Below are 19,796 nucleotides of genomic sequence, written 5' to 3'. Positions count from 1 at the left end.
AAGGGGTAAAATGGTTATCTTACTTTGTTTAAGTTTACTCCTGTTTCAGGTTCCCCACAGTACTGGTCTCCTAACCAAAAACTGAAGTATTTGTTATTGGATCTGTAAGCAAGGTGAGAATCAAAGTTCCAATTCTAAAGTCATGGATTAATAGCACAACGAGAAGTGCATGTGTAGCGGTCACATTTTTGTTCAATAATCTAATGTTATGTTATAGCTTAGTATTTGGCACCATCTAGTGGTAGAAATATAGAATGGACTGCATTTTATTTCTTTACTCAAGAAGATTACAGGAAGTGACTGTTTGTTTACATCTTCACATTAACTTGAACTACCCACAATGCCTATTGACCTCCCATGAGCATCAAGAGACTGAACTGCATTCTGGGAAGGCTATAAAAGCACTCGGCGCGGCCATCTTGGGTCTCTTGGGAACGCATGGCCAGCCTGTGAGGATCTGTGTGGAGGTCTCCAGTGAAGCGCAGCCTACACCCGTTGTGGAGCGATCCGATCAGTGACCCTGCAGCACATCAGTGAGCTGGACTGACGGCGAGGTAGAACTGAGGAGGATCCAGTGAAGCCTGTCTGAGCCATCTGAGAGGTCCAGAACATCTCGCTGAGCGGAGCAGAGCAGCGTAGCAGTGTCGGTCAGCCGGAAACAGGACCCTGTGTACCGGAGCAGAACTGTTCTACATTGCAGACCTGGTTGGGTGAGAGGGCTACTGCCAAAAGTTTCATTGACACACTTTTACACATTTGCACTTATAACATAGTGCTGCTAGGACCCGTAGTCCCACAGAGGAAATTCAAAGTATTAAGACTGAGTTCAATATAGGCCTCAAGCCTGTACTTCATTACAATTTTGACACTGTATTATTTGCACCAGAGACAGTTGTAGTTCTGCCGCATCACAACACTAGTTCAACATTCAGTTTGCTCTGACCTGGGAGTTGTTAACCACTGGATTACAATTTATTCTACACATAGCTAGCAGAAGACAGAAGAAAAGAAAGACTGCCTCTTTAAACACAAGGCCTTGTATTTTATTGCTCTTTAAAGTTATTGTAATATCAAGCAGTGGGAGCTCCCTAGGTATTGTGCTATGATTTGTTAAAATAGCATTTGCCTTTTCTACAGTTACAGAGCGTGCTGAGAGTGGGACAGTGTCCATAGTGAACTCAGTTCACTCTGTCATTGGTTCCGTCTCATAAACGCATTGCTAAGAGGTTAATTTAAACACTTTCCATTTGTGTAATACTCTATTGTGAATTGATTCTGTTGGCTGTCATACTACGTTGGTCTGACAGTGCAACTGCTGTAACCATTATTTTGAAGTAGATACAGTAATTCTTATTCTTTAAGTATTCCTGTGTGGAGTGTTGCTTCCTTTGAATTGCTGACCAGGTGGAAGCTGGAGGTTGAAGGTAAAGACAAAAGGTATATTATATTGTATATTGTGAAATTGTCTTTAAGTTACCGCACACTAACATTACACCACAGCTGTGTCAAGGGGACTGAGTCAAAATTAAGGGGGTGTAATAGCAGAGTACAGGCCCAAATAAAATATCAGCAGCTCCTTCGGGGGTCAGTGCTACATATGCATGACATAATAGTAAACAGGGATAAAGATCTCTTGTATACACTTCTCGATGTGCTGTCATCCGTGACTACAAAATACGTGTGTGTGTATTCTTTAGTGATAAGCTGGATGGGCACCCATTATTATGCTGACAAATGAGGACTGACATTTGGATATTTTACCAGCAATAGAGGAAGTCTGGAGTTCCATTTTCCGCAGGAAAAGTAAGTATGCCAATACTTTGTTTATGTATTTATCCATCTTAACAAGAATGTAAATTGTGTACCTTTTAACTTGAACCGAACCTTCCACAAAAGTTAAAGGTCCACAGCACTTACAGCCTTCCACCTTCTAAATATGAATGACTTAAAAAAGCCATTAAAAAAAAAAAAAAAACTCACCTTGACTCTGACTTCCAGCAATTCTTGGAAGTGCAGGTTGCCTTACTGCTGCCTCCTGGGAAAGCTGGGTGCTTGAAGTCCCACAAGAATGTGCTCCAATCTATTGCAAAAGTACATTCTTTAAAGATTTTAAAGGGTTAGTTCAGTGTTTCTCAACTCCAGTCCTCAAGGTGCCCCAACAGGTCATGGTTATTTTGCACAGGTGATATGATCAGTTTCACTGCCTTAGTAATTACCACAGCCGTTTCATCTGAGGGAAATCCTGAAAACACGACCACCTGTTGGGGTGCCTTGAGGACTGGAGTTGAGAAACACTGGGCTAGTTCACCTATACAAAAAAATGCCTAAGCAAGCAAGGGCTGTAGACAAAAACAAAGCATGCAGCTCTGACTAAAGTTGAATAATGCCCTTGCTATAGGTGTAGTCCATTTACATGTAGCAATAACTCTCGGTGGAGCTGCTGGTTTAAGCGGGTCTGTTACCTTCACTCTGCTTCCCTCTGTTTCACCGGCACCGGGTCTAGGGTTCCGTTGAGTTTACCTCTGGACGATACACGCACCAACACTGGAGTATGTTTTCAATGCTTTATTAAACACTTGACTTAGGAAATAGCAGGAAAGAGACGAAAGGGAAACTGCAGAAGAAACTCAAACATCTTCCTTTAGGGTTCTTTTAACAAATGTTCGGGTAGAATTCAGATATTGTATGGAATGTGCTCCCCTCGTGGGACACACTCCTTGCTCGTCTGGATAGGCCTCTCTCACCAGCCTAGCAGCCAGCATGCAGCCCGAATCAAAGTCTCTGCCACAGACATGCTTGGGAACAAAATCCGTACGATTCTCTGCCACAGGATGTATCAGATTTTCTGTAATGAATGTCAGTCACAGTGCTTGAACCTTTAAGCCAACCCGGCAACACTATGCTGTATGGTTACTTTCGGATACGTCCTCCAACCGAGTCACCAGGCCCCTCTATAGACCAGCACGTTGCTTGATCCCTCCAAGATGGGTCCTCCCCTGGGATCTCCTCGGTTGTCCAGCTTCGCCACACAGGAACGACAGCTCAGGACCATTCCTCGGCCGCGGTGGTAGGCCCCAGACAAGCCGCAGTATCATGGGCCTCCAGAACGGAGGAGCACGAGGTAGCTCCTTAACGCATACCTGTCGGCCAGGAAGGCCAGCAGGTGGCTGAAAAACGAACCCCAAAATATGGCGTCTGTCCCATAAATGCCCTCGCCCAGAATGCAACTTGGAGGACCACCTCCACCGAGTTGTCTCCGGGACAGAAGAGCATCCATACGCTTCAACACGTTGCCTTTCCAACACTAACCAGTGATAACAGCGACACCCACCGGTCAGCATGGAAACACACACAACGCCAGCCAAGCTGGAACAGAAGCAAACTTAACCTTCCTAACGAACAAGTTACTAAATTTACCTAACGTGCGGTAGATTGCAAATCTAACAGCGCTACATACATACCACCCAAAGCCTGACTGGAATACTCCCAGGATGTGGCTAAGTGAGGCCTAGTCATTACTTTTCACCTCCACCATCACAGGAGTGAGCTTTTTCTCTGATTAAAATCCCGTAATTTGCTCTTTCATTGTTTGAGAGCTCATTTCCATGAGGTATGCAATTTGCCTACACCCGTAGCAAGGGAATTCTGTAACTTTAGTCAGAGCTGCACAGTTTGTCTTTATCTACAGACAACCATTATGTGCAATGGCAGTTTTTTTGTAAAGGTGAACTAACCCTTGTCTCTTGAGTCATAATGACATTGCCCACGCCTCTCAAAGCATCAGAAGCAGAGCTGAAGTATTTATTTTATTTTTATTTTTCATCAAACTTGTATTGGGATGGGAGCTATAAGTGCAACTTCCATCTGCATGGAACAGTTCTGTAACCTTTAACTTTAAAATAAAAAGTAAGGATGGATTAAAATCTGTCAGGGTTTTATTGCTAACTGTGTCCCAGCTAGGCAAAAAGCTGGGGGAAACTCCAAATTTTAGCATTGTCCCAAGAACAAGAGTTGAATGTAAATTTTCACAACAAGGTCACCTGTTCCGGTGACACATGTCTAAGAGGGGATTTCCCCTCACTTTATAGAGATTACTCATTTCCTCTTGTGTCTCCTGTACAGATAGTTAAAGGAAATCTCCCAAGAGGGACACAGACAGCAAACAATAATCTGACATAGGTTTTAATACTTCCTTAGAGCTCATTCTCATGTGTATTGATTATGAAGAACAAAGCAATGCTCATTAACGCACCTAAAGCATTTATGATGTGTTTATGACGTGTTTTCATTGTGTTTATAAAGCGTAAAAAAAGCTTTAGGAATGCTTGATCAATGCCCATGAAAGTGTTGCTTTTCTAGTAGGAAGTGCTTGAAGGGAAAGTGATGTTGAGCAAATAATCTACTTTGAGGCTTGGTTAACCACTTGCCGACCGCTGTCAGCACATATACGTTGGCAGAATGGCACGGCTGGGCAAAGTAACGTACCTGTACGTCACTTTGAATTTCCCGCCATGCGCGCGCTGCCAGCAGCGCGCCCGCGCGCCTGCCGCGAGCTCCGTGACTGTGCCCGCGGGACCCGCGGACTCGATCGCCGCTGGGATACCCGCGATCGTGTCTAAAGAACAGGGAGATGCCGATGTAAACAGCATCTCCCCGTTCTGCCTAGTGACAGGACACCGATCGTCTGCTCCCTGTCATCGGGAGCAGCGATCAGTGTCATGTCACTGCTAGTCCATCCCCCCCACAGTAACAATCACAGGACACACTTAACCCCTCCCCGCCCCTAGTGGTTAACCCCTTCACTGCCAGTGACATTTTTACAGTAATCAATGCAATTTTATAGCATTGATCGCTGTATTAATGCCAATGGTCCCAAAAATGTGTCAAAATTGTTCGATGTGTCTGCAATAATGTCGCAATCATGATAAAAATCGCTGATCGCAGCCATTACTAGTAAAAAAAAAAAATATTAATAAAAATGCCATAAAACTATCCCCTATTTTGCAGACGCTATAACTTTTGTGCAAAACAATCAACAAACGCTTATTGTGATTTTTTTCTTTACCAAAAATATGTAGAAGAATACGTATTTTTTTAATATATTTTTGGGGCATATTTATTATAGTAAAAAATAATACGTTTTTTTCAAAATTGTCGCTATTTTTTTGTTTATAGCGCAAAAAATAAAAACCGCAGAGGTGATTAAATACAACCAAAAGAAAGCTCTATTTGTGGGAAAAAAAGGACGTCAATATTGTTTGGGAGCCACGTCGCACAACTGCGCAATTGTCAGTTAAAGCGACGCAGTGCCAAATTGCAAAAAGTGCTCTGGTCAGGAAGGGGGTAAATTCTTCTGGGGCTGACGTGGTTACAGCAAAACTTCCAAAAGTATTCCTCCCCCACCTCCTCTTTCACATTTGGCATGTCATTTTTTTGGGGGGGAGAGGGCACCTAGTTTTCACAAGTACCTGCTCCCTCTTCCACTTGGCTCGTCTGAAGTTCTCCCCTCCAAACCATTAACCGCTTGCCGACCAGCCGCCGTCATTATACTGCGGCAGGTCGTCACGTTCTGTAGCAGTACATCGGCCCTTTAAGCAGGGATAGAATAGAATGCATTAAGGTGAAAAACCTTGAGGGTTTACAACCCCTTTAAGTGTTGATGCAAGGCACAGTTCTTTGGCTCTGATGAAGAGGGAAGCCCCTCGAAACACGTTAGCTTGTTGGATTCTTATTGTCCTTCTATGAATTATGATGTATTGAGGACTCTATGTTGTTGTTTTATTATGACAAGCTTTGATGCACCTGTTGGTTTGTGATTATATTACTTACCACTTTTTTAATAATAAAATACATGTTTCGAGGATACAGTAATGCACTAGGCTGCTGCGCCCTCTGTTTTGTTTTTTGTTTTATGGATTTAAAGTTCTTCTCTCCCCCTCCTTCCCCGCAGTCTTCTGGGACATGTCACAGGTCCCAGAAGGCTGTGGGAGCATTCACAAAGTGCAGTGCAACCCGTGCATGCACAGTGGGCAGCCGGCTGTGAAGACACAAGCATCACAGCAGGCTGCTCACGGTTAGGATGCTGGCGCCGGAAACCCAAAGGCTACTAAGAACTAGCCCAGATGAGGACCGCGCTGGATCCCTGGATAGGTAAGTGTCCTTTTATTAAAAGTCAGCAGCTACAGGATTTGAAGAACCTCTTTAAGTTGAGGTGTGTGATCAGACATTTTTGTGAATTCTCTGAAAGATGGATTTGTATACTTTGATCTCTTTGACACTTGGCTTGGTCCAGCTCAACTTTGCTGAAACAAGAAGCTTTGTCACTGGAAATAATGCTCAGTTGATTTGTTTCTGCTTGGCATTGTCGGTATTGCTGGCTGGCTTGATGATTTTGCCTGCACACAGAAGCAAATGGTGTTACCACATGGCTGTTCTGTACAGTGTCTGGAGCTGCTCTGTCCTAATTCTCTATTCACTGCATTCTGGCATACAGGAACCTATACTGTCTCTCCCCCAGTACCCAGCTAACACTTTATAAATGCTTCACTAACACGCCATAATTGCTATAGGTGCAGTTAGGGTATGGTTATTACCATTGAAACTGATGTAGGTGGTTGACAAACATTGATGTCTCTTGAAAGTGACACGCTGCTTAATTTTTAACACAACAGAAGGCTAACACTTCTGTATGAACAGCACTGTACGGTGCTATTGTAAAATTCATGGCAGACATTCAAGTGTGGTTGTGAGGCTTTCAAAATGCTAAAATGCTGCATAAACACAGGGTATTGATGCACTTATTCTATCAAACCCCAGCTATACCCGATTATTGGTAACTGAGTTTTAATTCAGTAGTTTGTGTGCTGTTACCTGTCCATGTTGTTTCCTCTTCATTGCTCAAAGAATCATTATTCGCAGTTCTCACGCAGTAAGAGGCAGTATTCATAACTATCTGCTTCTCTGCAAAATAATCACATGCTCATTTTTAAATATGGAACATTTAAAAGGCTGACATATTTCTTTAAAAAATATTCACACTCTTTCTAGCTATTAATGTTTCTGCCCACCCAGGCTCTCACTGGGTCTTTCTTTACACCCAGCACATACATGAAAACAATTGATAGAAAATGATATCAACCACTTTTTTTTGTCCAAATGTAGGAAGCCTTCTTTGTGACATGCAATTCTGTTTCACAATGAACAACCTACATTGCTGAAAGGATCTGTTTGTTAAGCTGGCCATAGATGGATCGAAATTCGGCTAGTTCACCAGGGAGCGGCCATTCAATCCATCTATGGTCATTCCCATTCATGACTAATTACAGACTAGGATAGTAAAAGGTAACTTTACTTTTGTAAAAATAATGGCTAAGTGTATAAAAAAAGTTGCACATAGTAATATGGTACCAGTACATTAGTGGCTGAAAGATGAACTTTAATGAAAAAAAAAACAAAAAAACTATATATATATATATATATATATATATATATATATATATATATATATATATATATATATATATATATATATATATATAGGCAGTATCTCACAAAAGTGAGTACACCCCTCACATTCTTGTAAATATTTTATTATATCTTTTCACGTGACACAAGAACACAAGAAATGATACTTTACTACAATGTAAAGTAGTGAGTGTACAGCTTGTATAACAGTGTAAATTTGCTGTCCCCTCAAAATAACTCAACACACAGCCATTAATGTCTAAACCGCTGGCAACAAAAGCGAGTACACCCCTAAGTGAAAATGTCCAAATTGAGTAGCTATGAGTAAGCACTAACGTTAGTGCGAAACGTCAGCTCTTTTTGTCTGCTGTTATTTCCGATTTGATGTGAATTTTTTCCAATAAATGAAGCTATTTTTTCAAGAGTGCGGCTGTCCAGAATCTATTCTTATTTATTTGATGTTAGAGACCTTGTGCTCCTCCACCTTCTGTTTTAGGATGCCCCACAGAAGCTCAATAGGGTTTAGGTCTGGAGACATACTTGGCCAGTCCATCACTTTTACCCTCAGCTTCTTTAGCAAGGCAGTGGTCGTCTTGGAGGTGTGTTCGGGGTCGTTATCATGATGGAATACTGCGCTGATATACTGTATGTAGCGGTACTCCCGTAGGGGCTGCTAGTAGTTGTGGTTCGTCTCTCGCCCTGCACAGCCAGGCACACGAATTCCCAGACATCAAACAGTCAAATAGTCCTTGTACTTGTTTTTTTTGTTGTTTTTATTCAGGGGATTTAACTTGGATGGGGATAGGGTACTTATGGTCCCTAATAGGAAATTAGGGACTGAAACCATATACACCACCGGTATATACACACTTCTCCTCTTTTGCCTCCAGCGCAAACTTGCTTGTAGAACTGCAACTCCCAGGACCAACTAGCACTGAATTGCAGGCCTGACACTGGCTCAGCCAGGCCTAAAGCAAAATGCCCTTTGCAGGCAGGGACCACGGGCCCCTATGGTGTAGCAAAATATGGTAGTCCTAGTGCTAGCTGTCCCACCTGGCTACAGATCCCAGGACCACCTCTTCAGGCCCTGCCAGCCCTTCTGGCTGCAGCTGCCTCTTTCCTCTGCCCATGCCACCACAGTCCTCCTTACTGGCTCTGCACCCATCCAAGACTGCTTGCTCCCAGTCCTCTCAGGCTTGCCTCCCAGTCCTCCTGTGTGCCACTCACCAGCCCTCTTGGCTGCACCTTGTTGTTCCTCCTCAGGACTGGACTGGGACAAAAATGTGGCCCTGGACTTCATCCAGACCGGCCCAGGGCACAACACATCAGGGTACAGTGTACATCAGGGCACGGTACAGAACCCAGCACATCAGGGCACAGAGCACGGCACATCAGGGTACGGCACATCAGGGCACAGGGCACAGCACATCAGGGCATGGCACATCAGGGCACAAGGCACAGCACATAAGGGCACAGCACATCAGGGTACAGTGCACATCAGGGTACAGAGCCCAGCACATCAGCGTACAGGGCACATCAGGGCACAGCACATCAGGGTACACGGTACAGGGCACAGCACATCAGGGTACAGGGCACAGCAGGACACATGACATTGAGGCACAGGACATCAGGGCACAGGACATCAGGGCACAAGGCACATCAGGGTACATAGCACCTCAGGGCATGGGGCACATCGGGGGACATGACACATCAGGACACTGGGCACATCAGGACACTGGGCACATCAGGACACTGGGCACATCAGGACACGGGGCACATCAGGGCACATCGGGGCACATCAGGGCATTTTGGGGCACATTGGGGCACATCAGGGCACATTGGGGCACATCAGGGCACATAGCACATCAGGGCATATTGGGGCACATCGGGGCACATCAGGGCACATTAAAGCACATCGGGGCACATTAAAGCACATTGGGGCACATCAGGGCACATTGGAGCACATTGGGGCACATCAGGGCACATTGGGGCACATCAGGGCGTAGTGGAGCATATTGGGGCACATCAGGGCATATTGGGGCACATCATGGCACATTGGAGCACATCAGGGCATACTGGGGCATATTGGAGCACATTGGGGCACATCAGGGCACATTGGAGCACATCAGGGCATATTGGGGCACATCAGGGCACATCAGGGCACATTGGGGCACATCAGGGCACATTGGGGCACATCAAGGCACATTGGAGCACATCAGGGCATATTGGAGCACATCAGGGCATATTGGGGCACATTGGTGCACATCAGGGCATATTGGAGCACATTGGGGGCACATCAGGGCACATTGGAGCACATCAGGGCACATTGGGGAACATTAGGGCACATCAGGGCATATTGGGGAACATCAGGGCACAGCGTTTTTCAGCCAGCATGCAGAGTATCGCATGAAGCATCTGTAATATGTTCTCTCTCATGTCACGATGCTCCCCGGTGGCCCCTCCTCTCTTCTCGTCCATCCCAGATGATGTCATAAGCAAATGGGGATAGACGAGAAGAGAGGAGGGGAGCAGCGGAGAGAGAACTTTTTACACACGCTTCCTGCGCTACTCTGCATGCATCTTGATCTACCCGTCAGGCACCAGCTGTCGGCGATTGACAGGTAGATCGCCGTGGACCTCCAATACAACAGGCAAATTGGGCGGCCGCTGAAACCAGCCCACCGAGCCACCGGGAAACTCCCAGTAGTCCCGATGGCCAGTCCATGCCTGTTCCTTCTGGAGACTTGCCTGGCAGTGTTCTCATGCTGTCCTCTCCTTGCTCCCATGCCTCCTGGGACACCTCCATTGGTTGTAGGAAGGTCCCGTCCGCACCTGAGCCCAGGCCCAAGGTCACCCCCCCAGACTGGGGAGCTCCCTCAAAGGCCACGACAGCCTTATGCCCCGTACCTACTGTCGGATTCTCTGACGGAAAATTTTCAATGGGAGCTTGTTGGCGGAAATTCCGACCGTGTGTAGGCTCCATCGGACATTTTCCATCGGAATTTCCGTCACACAAAATTTGAGATCTGGATCTCAAATTTTCTGACAACAAAATCCGTTGTCGTAAATTCCGATCGTGTGTACACAATTCCGACGCACAAAGTTCCACGCATGCTCGGAATCAAGCAGAAGAGCCACACTGGCTATTGAACTTAATTTTTCTCGGCTCGTCGTACGTGTTGTGCGTCACCGCGTTCTTGACGTTCGGAATTTCCGACAAGATTTGTGTGACCGTGTGTATGCAAAACAAGTTTGAGCCAACATCCGTCAGAAAAAATTCATGGATTTTGTTGTCGGAATGTCCGATTGTGTGTACGGGGCATTACACTTCATCTACAGCTTCCCCCTGAACAAATCCTCCCCAGCTGGGCTGACCCTGAGTATTTGAGGGGGCCTGCCCCCTGCCAACCCAAGTTGGGGATTGGTCAGTGCCCTCAGCATACTCCAGGCAGATCCACCTTACCTCCCCTCCCACATCTTTCTAGAAGGTTCCAGTACATTCTAGAAAGAGGGAGGAGGTGTCAGCGATGTTGTCTGTGAGTTATCCAGCTGTCCCTAGATTTCTGCCAACCCAGGAAACAAAAACAAGCAGGCCTGGCTGCTGGCCAAGCCTGCATGAATTTTCCTACACTGACAAAAACCTACTTACATCCCTAGCACACTAGCGGGTGATTTTTTATATATATATATATATATATATATATATATATATATATATATATATATATATGTGTGTATACAGTCAGGTCCATAAATATTGGGACATCGACACACTTCTAATCATTTTGGCTCTATACACCACCACAATGGATTTGAAATGAAATGAACAAGATGTGCTTTATCTGCAGACTTTCAACTTTAATTTGAGGGTATTTACATCCAAATCAGGTGAACAGTGTAGGAATTACAACAGTTTGTATATGTGCCTCCCACTTTTTAAGGGACCAAAAGTAATGGGACAGATTAACAATCATCCATCAAACTTTCACTTTTTAATACTTGGTTGTAAATCCTTTGCAGTCAATTACAGCCTGAAGTCTGGAACGCATAGACATCACCAGACGCTGGGTTTCATCCCTGGTGATGCTCTGCCAGGCCTCTATTGCAACCCTCTTCAGTTCCTGCTTGTTCTTGGGGCATTTTCCCTTTTTCTTCTGCAAGTGAAATGCATGCTCAATCAGATTCAGGTCAGGTGATTGACTTGGGCATTGCATAACATTCCACTTTTTTCCCTTAAAAAAACTCTTTGGTTGCTTTCGCAGTATGCTTCGGGACATTGTCCATCTGCACTGTGAAGCGCCGTTCAATGAGTTCTGAAGCATTTTGCTGAATATGAACAGATAATATTGCCCGAAACACTTCAGAATTCATCCTGCTGCTTTTGTCAGCAGTCACATCATCAATAAATACAAGAGAACCAGTTCCATTGGCAGACATACATGCCCACGCCATGACACTACCACCACCATGCTTCACTGATGAGGTGGTATGCTTTTCATGAGCTTCTCCATACTCTTCTCTTCCCATCACTCTGGTACAAGTTGATCTTGGTCTCATCTGTCCATAGGATGTTATTCCAGAACTGTGAAGGCTTTTTTAGATGTTGTTTGGCAAACTCTAATCTGCCCTTCCTGTTTTTGAGGCTTACCAATGGTTTACATCTTGTGGTGAACCCTCTGTATTCACTCTGGTGAAGTCTTCTCTTGATTGTTGACTTTGACACACATACACCTACCTTCTGGAGAGTGTTCTTGATCTGGCCAACTGTTGTGAAGGGTGTTTTCCTCACCAGGGAAAGAATTCTTCGGTCATCCACCACAGTTGTTTTCCGTGGTCTTCCGGGTCTTTTGGTGTTGCTGAGCTCACCGGTGCATTCTTTCTTTTTAAGGATGTTCCAAACAGTTTATTTGGCCACACCTAATGTTTTTGCTATCTTTCTGATGGGTTTGTTTTGTTTTTTTCAGCCTAATGATGGCTTGCTTCACTGATAATGACAGCTCTTTGGATCTCATATTGAGAGTTGACAGCAAGATTCCAAATGCAAATAGCACACTTGAAATAAACTCTGGACCTTTTATCTGCTCCTTTTAAATGGGATAATGAGGGAATAACACACACCTGGCCATGGAACAGCTGAGCAGCCAATTGTCCCATTACTTTTGGTCCCTTAAAAAGTGGGAGGCACATATACAAACTGTTGTAATTCCTACACCGTTCACCTGATTTGGATGTAAATACCCTCAAATTAAAGGTGAAAGTCTGCAGTTAAAGGACATCTCGTTTGTTACATTTCAAATCCATTTGGTGGTGTATAGAGCCAAAAAGATTAGAATTATGTCGATGTCCCAATATTTATGGACCCGACTGTGTGTGTGTGTGTATATATATGTGTATATATGTGTGTGTATATATATATATATATATATATATATATATATATATATATATATATATATATATATATATATATATATATATACACGGTATATACAAATTCATGTATCTTTCAGTGTAGCCATTTTACAGCTCAGCCTCTTGTGGTTTCTGTGGATGGACATGGAGGAATCTCCATTGCCAGCTATTTTGTATTCAGGCAGCCGTAGCACCTGTGGCTGCCTGAATACAATGGTGCTACCAAACAGTGACTGCATCTGATAGAATGCAGTCACTGTTCAGCTGATAACTTTCCACCCAACTCAGTTGCTTTTTAAAATGACTTTTGCCGAGCCAGGGGGTGTTTGCCGGGCTACCCACTGCTCAAATTTTTAGCAGATTCAGCAGGAATTGGACAAAATTTCAGCCATCTATGTGTTTTTTATTTTTGTGGTATTCTTTAAAATGAACAATGCAGTGGTTAGTTTGCATTTGATGTCAATAAAATACACTTACAATAAATGCTGTTTAAGCTTTTAAGTTAACTTACTGATGCAGCAGTCTTCAAGGCTCGACCATTTAACCTTTCCTGCGTATCGGACACACTTATAGTTTACAGTGTCTGCGTATAAACCCTCAAAGCCTTCATCACATTGATTTTTTACAGAAGTACCAATCATATATGTTTTAGCAATGAATCCATTGGCGATCTGTTCCATGGTATTTTCACAGTATCCTGTTTTAAAAAGAAAGAAGCATGAACAATATTGCAGTGATTCAATATCAGATTGTTGTCAGATATTTTGGGCCCTACATTGGGCTTGAGGGGAGAGAGATGTATTGTATACACTGATAGGGGAAAAGGGTTTTTCTCAGGGACAATGCTGCTGTATATACTGTTGTAGGGGTTGAGAGAAGAGAGAAGTTCTATGGGTTTAGGGGAAAATATAAAGTTCTATATACCTGGTTGGGGTGGATGTACAGTATACTATAGAGCGGTTGAAATGGAGAAAGCTTCTGCATAATTCTAGAAGGGTTTGGAGGCAAGAGTGATGTAGCAAGGTCTCGCCCTGCAGAGGCCTAATGGTGACCTCAAGAGTTAGGGAGAGCTGACATCCTTCCTTGTAGAGTGGGTTAACAGGCATGGTGGGTGTAATGCAAGATGAAGTGATGGGCGCCAGTCACTTTTTGAATGTGAACAAGAGATTTATTGTCTCGTAACAAGAACATTGGGAGAGCGGGTTAGGGCCAGGAGACCCTTGAGTAGATGCAATGATAATTGGCAGACTCCAAGACTCTATAGGTAGACAGCTATACAGGGAAAGGCCTCCAGCCGGATGCCACGTCTGTATAGGTAGGACCGCTGTCTCCTATGAAAACTGAATTTGTAACAGTCACTAAAGGTATTTGCACATAACTCTTGGTAACACAGAATAGTAATCAGGGGTGGACTGATAACTCATGGGGCCCCCGGGCAATAGGAGATTATGGGGCCCCCAGGCAATCTGGGCGGCACAGTGGTGTAGTGGATAGCACTCTCGCCTAGCAGTAAGAAGGGTCGCTGGTTCGAATCCCGACCACGACACTACCTGCCTGGAGTTTGCATGTTCTCCCTGTGTCTGCGTGGGTTTCCTCCGGGTACTCCGGTTTCCTCCCACACTCCAAAGACATGCTGGTAGGTTAATTGGATCCTGTCTAAATTGTCCCTAGTATGTATGAATGTGAGTTAGGGACCTTAGATTGTAAGCTCCTTGAGGGTAGGGACTGATGTGAATGTATAATATATATGTAAAGTGCTGCGTAAATTGACGGCGCTATATAAGTACCTGAAATAAATAAATAAATAATAAATCAGAGATTATGGGGCCACACAGTATACACACACACACAGTATACAATCACACAGTATACACATACATGTACACACAGTATACACAGACAGATGTAAAAAAAAACACAGATTTATACATACTGTCCCTGGTTTTACTGAGGCTGGCAACCCTGATGGGGCCCCCTAGTGGCCCAGGGCCCTCGGGCGAAGCCCTTGTCAATCTAATGTCACCAGCCACAGTGCCACCTAGTGACAGAAGAGAAAAGGTGAAGCAATTCGAGAATTAGAGAGGAATCGGTGGATCTACTAACAATTAACCAGGACAATTACTACCTTGCAAACTAAATATGTTAGCAAGCCTGCCTAAACACCAGGGTGCTACAGTGAAATTCTGTATACAATGGTGCAGGCAGGGTCATAGTTACACTTTTTTTTTTTTTAATAGGTGAGTTTAGTTTTGGGCACCCGAAGCAGAACAATTGTGTGACAATATTTCACTAACAGTGGGAGGGGCTTAAAACTTTTGCCAACACACTGTGTACTGTACAAGGTAACATATGTCACAGCCCCTGTACCCCAAAAATATGCTTTAATTACTGTGTCACAAAACCTAATGCCGCGTACACACGGTCGGACTTTTCAGCTACAAAAGTCCGACAGCCTGTCCGACATACTTCCGGCGTACCTTCGGCGGACTTGCGGCAGACTTTCTAACGAACGGACTTGCCTACACACGACCACACAAAAGTACGACAGCCTAGTACGCGGTGACGTACACCAAGTCCGACGAGACTATAAAACGGAAGTTCAATAGCCCGTACGACACCCTTTGGGCTCCTTCTGCTAATCTCGTGTTTATCTCGTGTTAGTAGAAGTTTGGTGAGAGACGATTCGCGCTTGTGAGACTCGTATTTTTCAGTTCGTTGTAACTGTTGTTCAGTCTGTGCTTGTGAGGTTTGTATCTGCTTTTCAGTGCGTTTGGTCAGTTGGCATTGAGAAATCTTTGTTTTATTGTCCGCTCGTTCCTGATTTTCAGGTCGTTCTTCACAGGCCTTGCTGTTCTTCAGTGCGTTCTGTTAAGTGCATTCTGACCAGCCGACCGTTTTGAAGCCATGTTACCTGTACGTACTCGTCGTCGAGCTCGTGCATTGTATGTGCTTGGTGCTGTAGTTTATTCTTCAGACCAAGACCAGTCCATGAACAGGGCGAGGAGGAGTTCATGGATCAAGAATTGGTTGCTCCAGCGTGACCAGTTCTGTCACATGCCATTGCTCCGTGAGATCCGTGAGAATAATCCTGAGGATTTCAGGAACTTTCTCCGGATGATGGACCCCGTTTTTGACCGTTTGTTGGCTTTGCTGACCCCCTATATCAGCAGGCAGGATACCTGCATGAGGCAAGCCATCACTCCGGAGCAGAGGCTAGTTGCCACGTTGCGGTACTTGGCGACAGGGAGAAGCCTGCAGGACCTCAAGTTCTCGACAGGCATCTCCCCCCAGGCTCTGGGGATCATTATCCCAGAGACCTGTTCTGCCATCATCCAGGTCCTGCAGAAGGACTATATTAAGGTAAGATATTTTTCTTTTATTAGCATCACATGTTCTTTTATGTAATCTTTGATAATGTAATGTATTTCTTGCTTCAAACACTACTTACCATCATTGCAATATAGTGTGAATGTCCCCTTTTTATCCTCACACATGCTGGATTTTTTTCCTGTTATTTTTTGTCATGCATGTATATTTTCCTTCAATAACCTCCCCAGCATGCAATGATGGGAACATATCCACCTAGTCTACTCATTTTGAATGTATTTTGTTTGAGTGTATTTAGTGTGCTTATAATTAGCAATTAGCTAGATTTACCAACCCCCCCCCCCCTAAACTCACTCCAAATAGTGTGCTGATAATTAGCAATTAGCTTGATTTCCCCCCCACCCCCCCACCCTCGTAAAAATTTGCTTGAATGTTCTGTGGTGTTGATTTGTCTAAAGCAAATATATGTTGCACTTTGCAAAATGCATGTGCACTCTACAAGTGCATTTGTTCCAGTGCTTTAGTAAATGAGCAGAAGCTCTGCTGATTTCCATCATCAAATCATATGCAAGCCACAAAGTGTTTTCATTAATTGCCCTTGCATGTGATTGTGTACTCCTTGCAACATGAATGCCTTTTTACCTTACCTCATTTACTGTAAGCTGGTTAGCAACTGCACCTGCAGAGTGCGACAACTGCAGTCTTGTAGCCTTTTTAGTCCCTAAATTCCTGCGTGTCCTAAAAGTAATCTTTTTTAGGGATTTCACAACCCTCTAAAATGTAATCAATGTTCCATCAGAGGGGGTGAGCAATCTGATAAGTGTGCCTTTCCATATTAGTTATTCCAGAAGAATTAAATTATTTAATGTTATACTGATGCTGGGGAATAATGTTTTTAATTGTATAATTTTCTTGCAATGTTAGCTTCAAAATTAATGATTTTGTTTTTCTTGTTTGATTCCCCAGTTTCCTTCAACGCCACAGGAATGGCAGACTGTGGCATCCCATTTTGCCAGCCGTTGGGACTTTCCCAATTGTGGAGGGGCTATAGATGGGAAACATGTCCACATCGTGCCACCACCCCATTCGGGGTCATACTATTTTAATTATAAGGGGTTCCACAGTATTGTTTTAATGGCGGTGGTGTCGGCACACTATGAATTTTTATATGTGGACGTGGGGAAGAATGGCCGGATGTCGGATGGAGGAGTATTTGCCCAGACGGAGTTCTGCCAGCGTCTCCAGAGTGGTGGCCTGGGATTGCCACCTGATGCGGATAACGTGGAAGGACTCCCCTTTGTCTTCATTGCCGATGAAGCCTTCGCTCTCAGCAAGCACCTCATGAGGCCATTCCCCCAAAGAACCCTCACCCCGGAGAGGAGGGTTTTTAATTTCCGGCTGGCCAGAGCTAGAAGAGTGGTTGAGAATGCGTTTGGAATTCTGGCCAGCCGGTTCCGCCTGTTTCAAACATCCATTAATTTGGCGGAATACAAACTTAATTTTATCATTTTATCGTGCTGCATTCTGCACAACTTTTTACACAAACATTCTGTAAATTATATAGGAACAGTTGGGCCTGAGGCCGGACTTATAGATGACAACCTTACGGGCCTGGATACTGTCCGTACTGGCTTGGCCCCCCAAAGTGCCCGTCAAGTTAGACAGCAATATGTTAATTATTTTATGGGTAGGGGGGCCATTGCAATGGGCCAGGATATTTAATTTTTTAAAATAAAAAAAATATTGATGAAATCTGGAATTATATTTATTGCTTGCCTTTCTTTTGGGCTTTCTCCTAGGTTATGGTCGAGCAGTTGTAGTGCCAACTGTATTTTCCTTTTAAATGTCTAAATAAGCTCCATTGCCACTGTAAACAACTTTTTTACAATTATAACCAAACTGATACTGAGCATTGAAATAACAAACCACACATTTATTTAATTCCTATAAGGAGATGTTTTTATTAATCGTTGTTATGCATTCAGTTATGCATTTAGTAGAAAATGTTCATAGACAAAAATATAATGATATCTTAATAATTAGCAAAAATATTATTATATTTAAATATTTCTACATAATCCACAAAAAAATTTTTTTGCCTTTTTGATTTTCGCAAACGGGCTTTTTTTTATTTTTTTTTTTTTTTGTTTTTTTGGAAAATCAAGTTTTTTAATTTTTTTATTTTTTTTTTGAAAATCAATATTTTTTTTTTTGTTTTTTTTAAAATTAAGTTTTATTTTTTTTTTGTTTTTTTTAAAATCAAGTTTTATTTTTTTTTTTGGTTTTTTTAAAATTAAGTTTTATCTTTTTTTTGGTTTTTTTAAAATCAAGTTTTTTTTTTTTTTTGTGGATTTTGTATGTATTTTCTAGAAACAGCCCTCCTTTTTTAAATTATGTTAAACAGCCATATATGTTCAGCCAAAAAAAAAAAGAGAAGGCCCAGAATGGGGTCAGCAAAACAAGAAATGAAGGACATGATCGATGTTTTGGGCTTTCAAAAAGGGCATTTAGATTCTACCCAAAACATCAATCATGTCCTTCATTTCCTGCTGCATACGATCCAGCCGATTACGCATTTCATCGATCTCCCTGTTCCAGGCCATTATTTGACCAATTAGCCATTGGGCACTGTCTGAGGTGAAATAGTCACTTCTTGTACCTAAAGTGGAATGAAACCAAAAAACGTGTTTAGAAATATGCACACATACATAGTTTACCTTACCATAATAAAGCTGTTGTCTCAGACACTGACCTGGTGGGGTGCCCATGTAGCATAATTCCTCCACATCCTCGGGGGTGGCACTGTTGCTTGAATCAAGCACAACCAGATCCCCTAAAATAGAGTAGAAAAATTACATTAAAGAAAAGACAGCCATGCATAGATTACCGTAAGCTGGTGTGTCAGACACTCACCTGGTGGGGTGCCCATGTCGCCCACCTCTCCTTCCTCCACATCCTCAGTGGGACTTGGGCTGATTTCCCAATCATGTTGTTTGGCTTGGGGTGGACTGTCTTCTTGTTGGCTGAGTGATTTTTCCCCTATGTGAAACAAAAAATTAGTAATCTACTTAGCACACAGATATTTTAGTACATAGTAATTTTCAAACATTTGGAGTGAAGTGGTTTGTGTAGAGTTCCTATTTTACCTCAATATTAAAAATTATAAAGACATATCGGATAGATAGATATCTAGATATCAATATCTCGAAATATAGTTAATAATCTTTTGATCTCTCTCTCTCTCTCTCTCTCTCTCTCTCTCTCTCTCTCTCTCTCTCTCTCTCTATATCTGGACCAAAATCTAAATATATAACTAAATGTAAAAAAAAAAAAAGATAACTTAAAATATTACAAAAGAATGTTTTACATTTCTATATCTATCTATCTATCTCTATCTCTCTCTCTCTCTCTCTCTCTCTCTCTCTATATCTATCTATCTATCTATCTATCTATCTAGATATATATCGAGATATATATATATATATATAGATATATATATCTATATATATATATATATATATATATATATATATATATATATATATATATATATATATACACACATATATATAGATAGATATATCTATAGATAT

General features: G+C 42.9%; 1 protein-coding gene across 4 annotated transcripts in view; it reads right to left on the bottom strand.

The window, feature by feature from the left end:
• LOC141131747 (uncharacterized) overlaps positions 1-19,796 on the bottom strand; it is a 124,721-nt gene that overhangs the window by 42,001 nt on the left and 62,924 nt on the right. For all 4 annotated transcript variants that reach the window (XM_073619384.1, XM_073619382.1, XM_073619386.1 and 1 more), the window contains exons 2-3: positions 13,388-13,573; positions 6,871-6,960 (exon numbers count right to left, since the gene is read on the bottom strand). In XM_073619384.1, the coding sequence (XP_073475485.1) occupies positions 6,871-6,960; positions 13,388-13,573 (276 nt within the window). The remainder of the gene's footprint in view (positions 1-6,870; positions 6,961-13,387; positions 13,574-19,796) is intronic.

This window comes from Aquarana catesbeiana, linkage group LG03 (genome assembly GCF_042186555.1).
Source record: "Aquarana catesbeiana isolate 2022-GZ linkage group LG03, ASM4218655v1, whole genome shotgun sequence".
In the NCBI taxonomy this organism is placed as follows: Eukaryota; Metazoa; Chordata; class Amphibia; order Anura; family Ranidae; genus Aquarana; species Aquarana catesbeiana.
The sequence above is the reverse complement of the archived record's forward strand: the minus strand, read 5'-3'. Positions and strand labels throughout refer to the sequence as shown.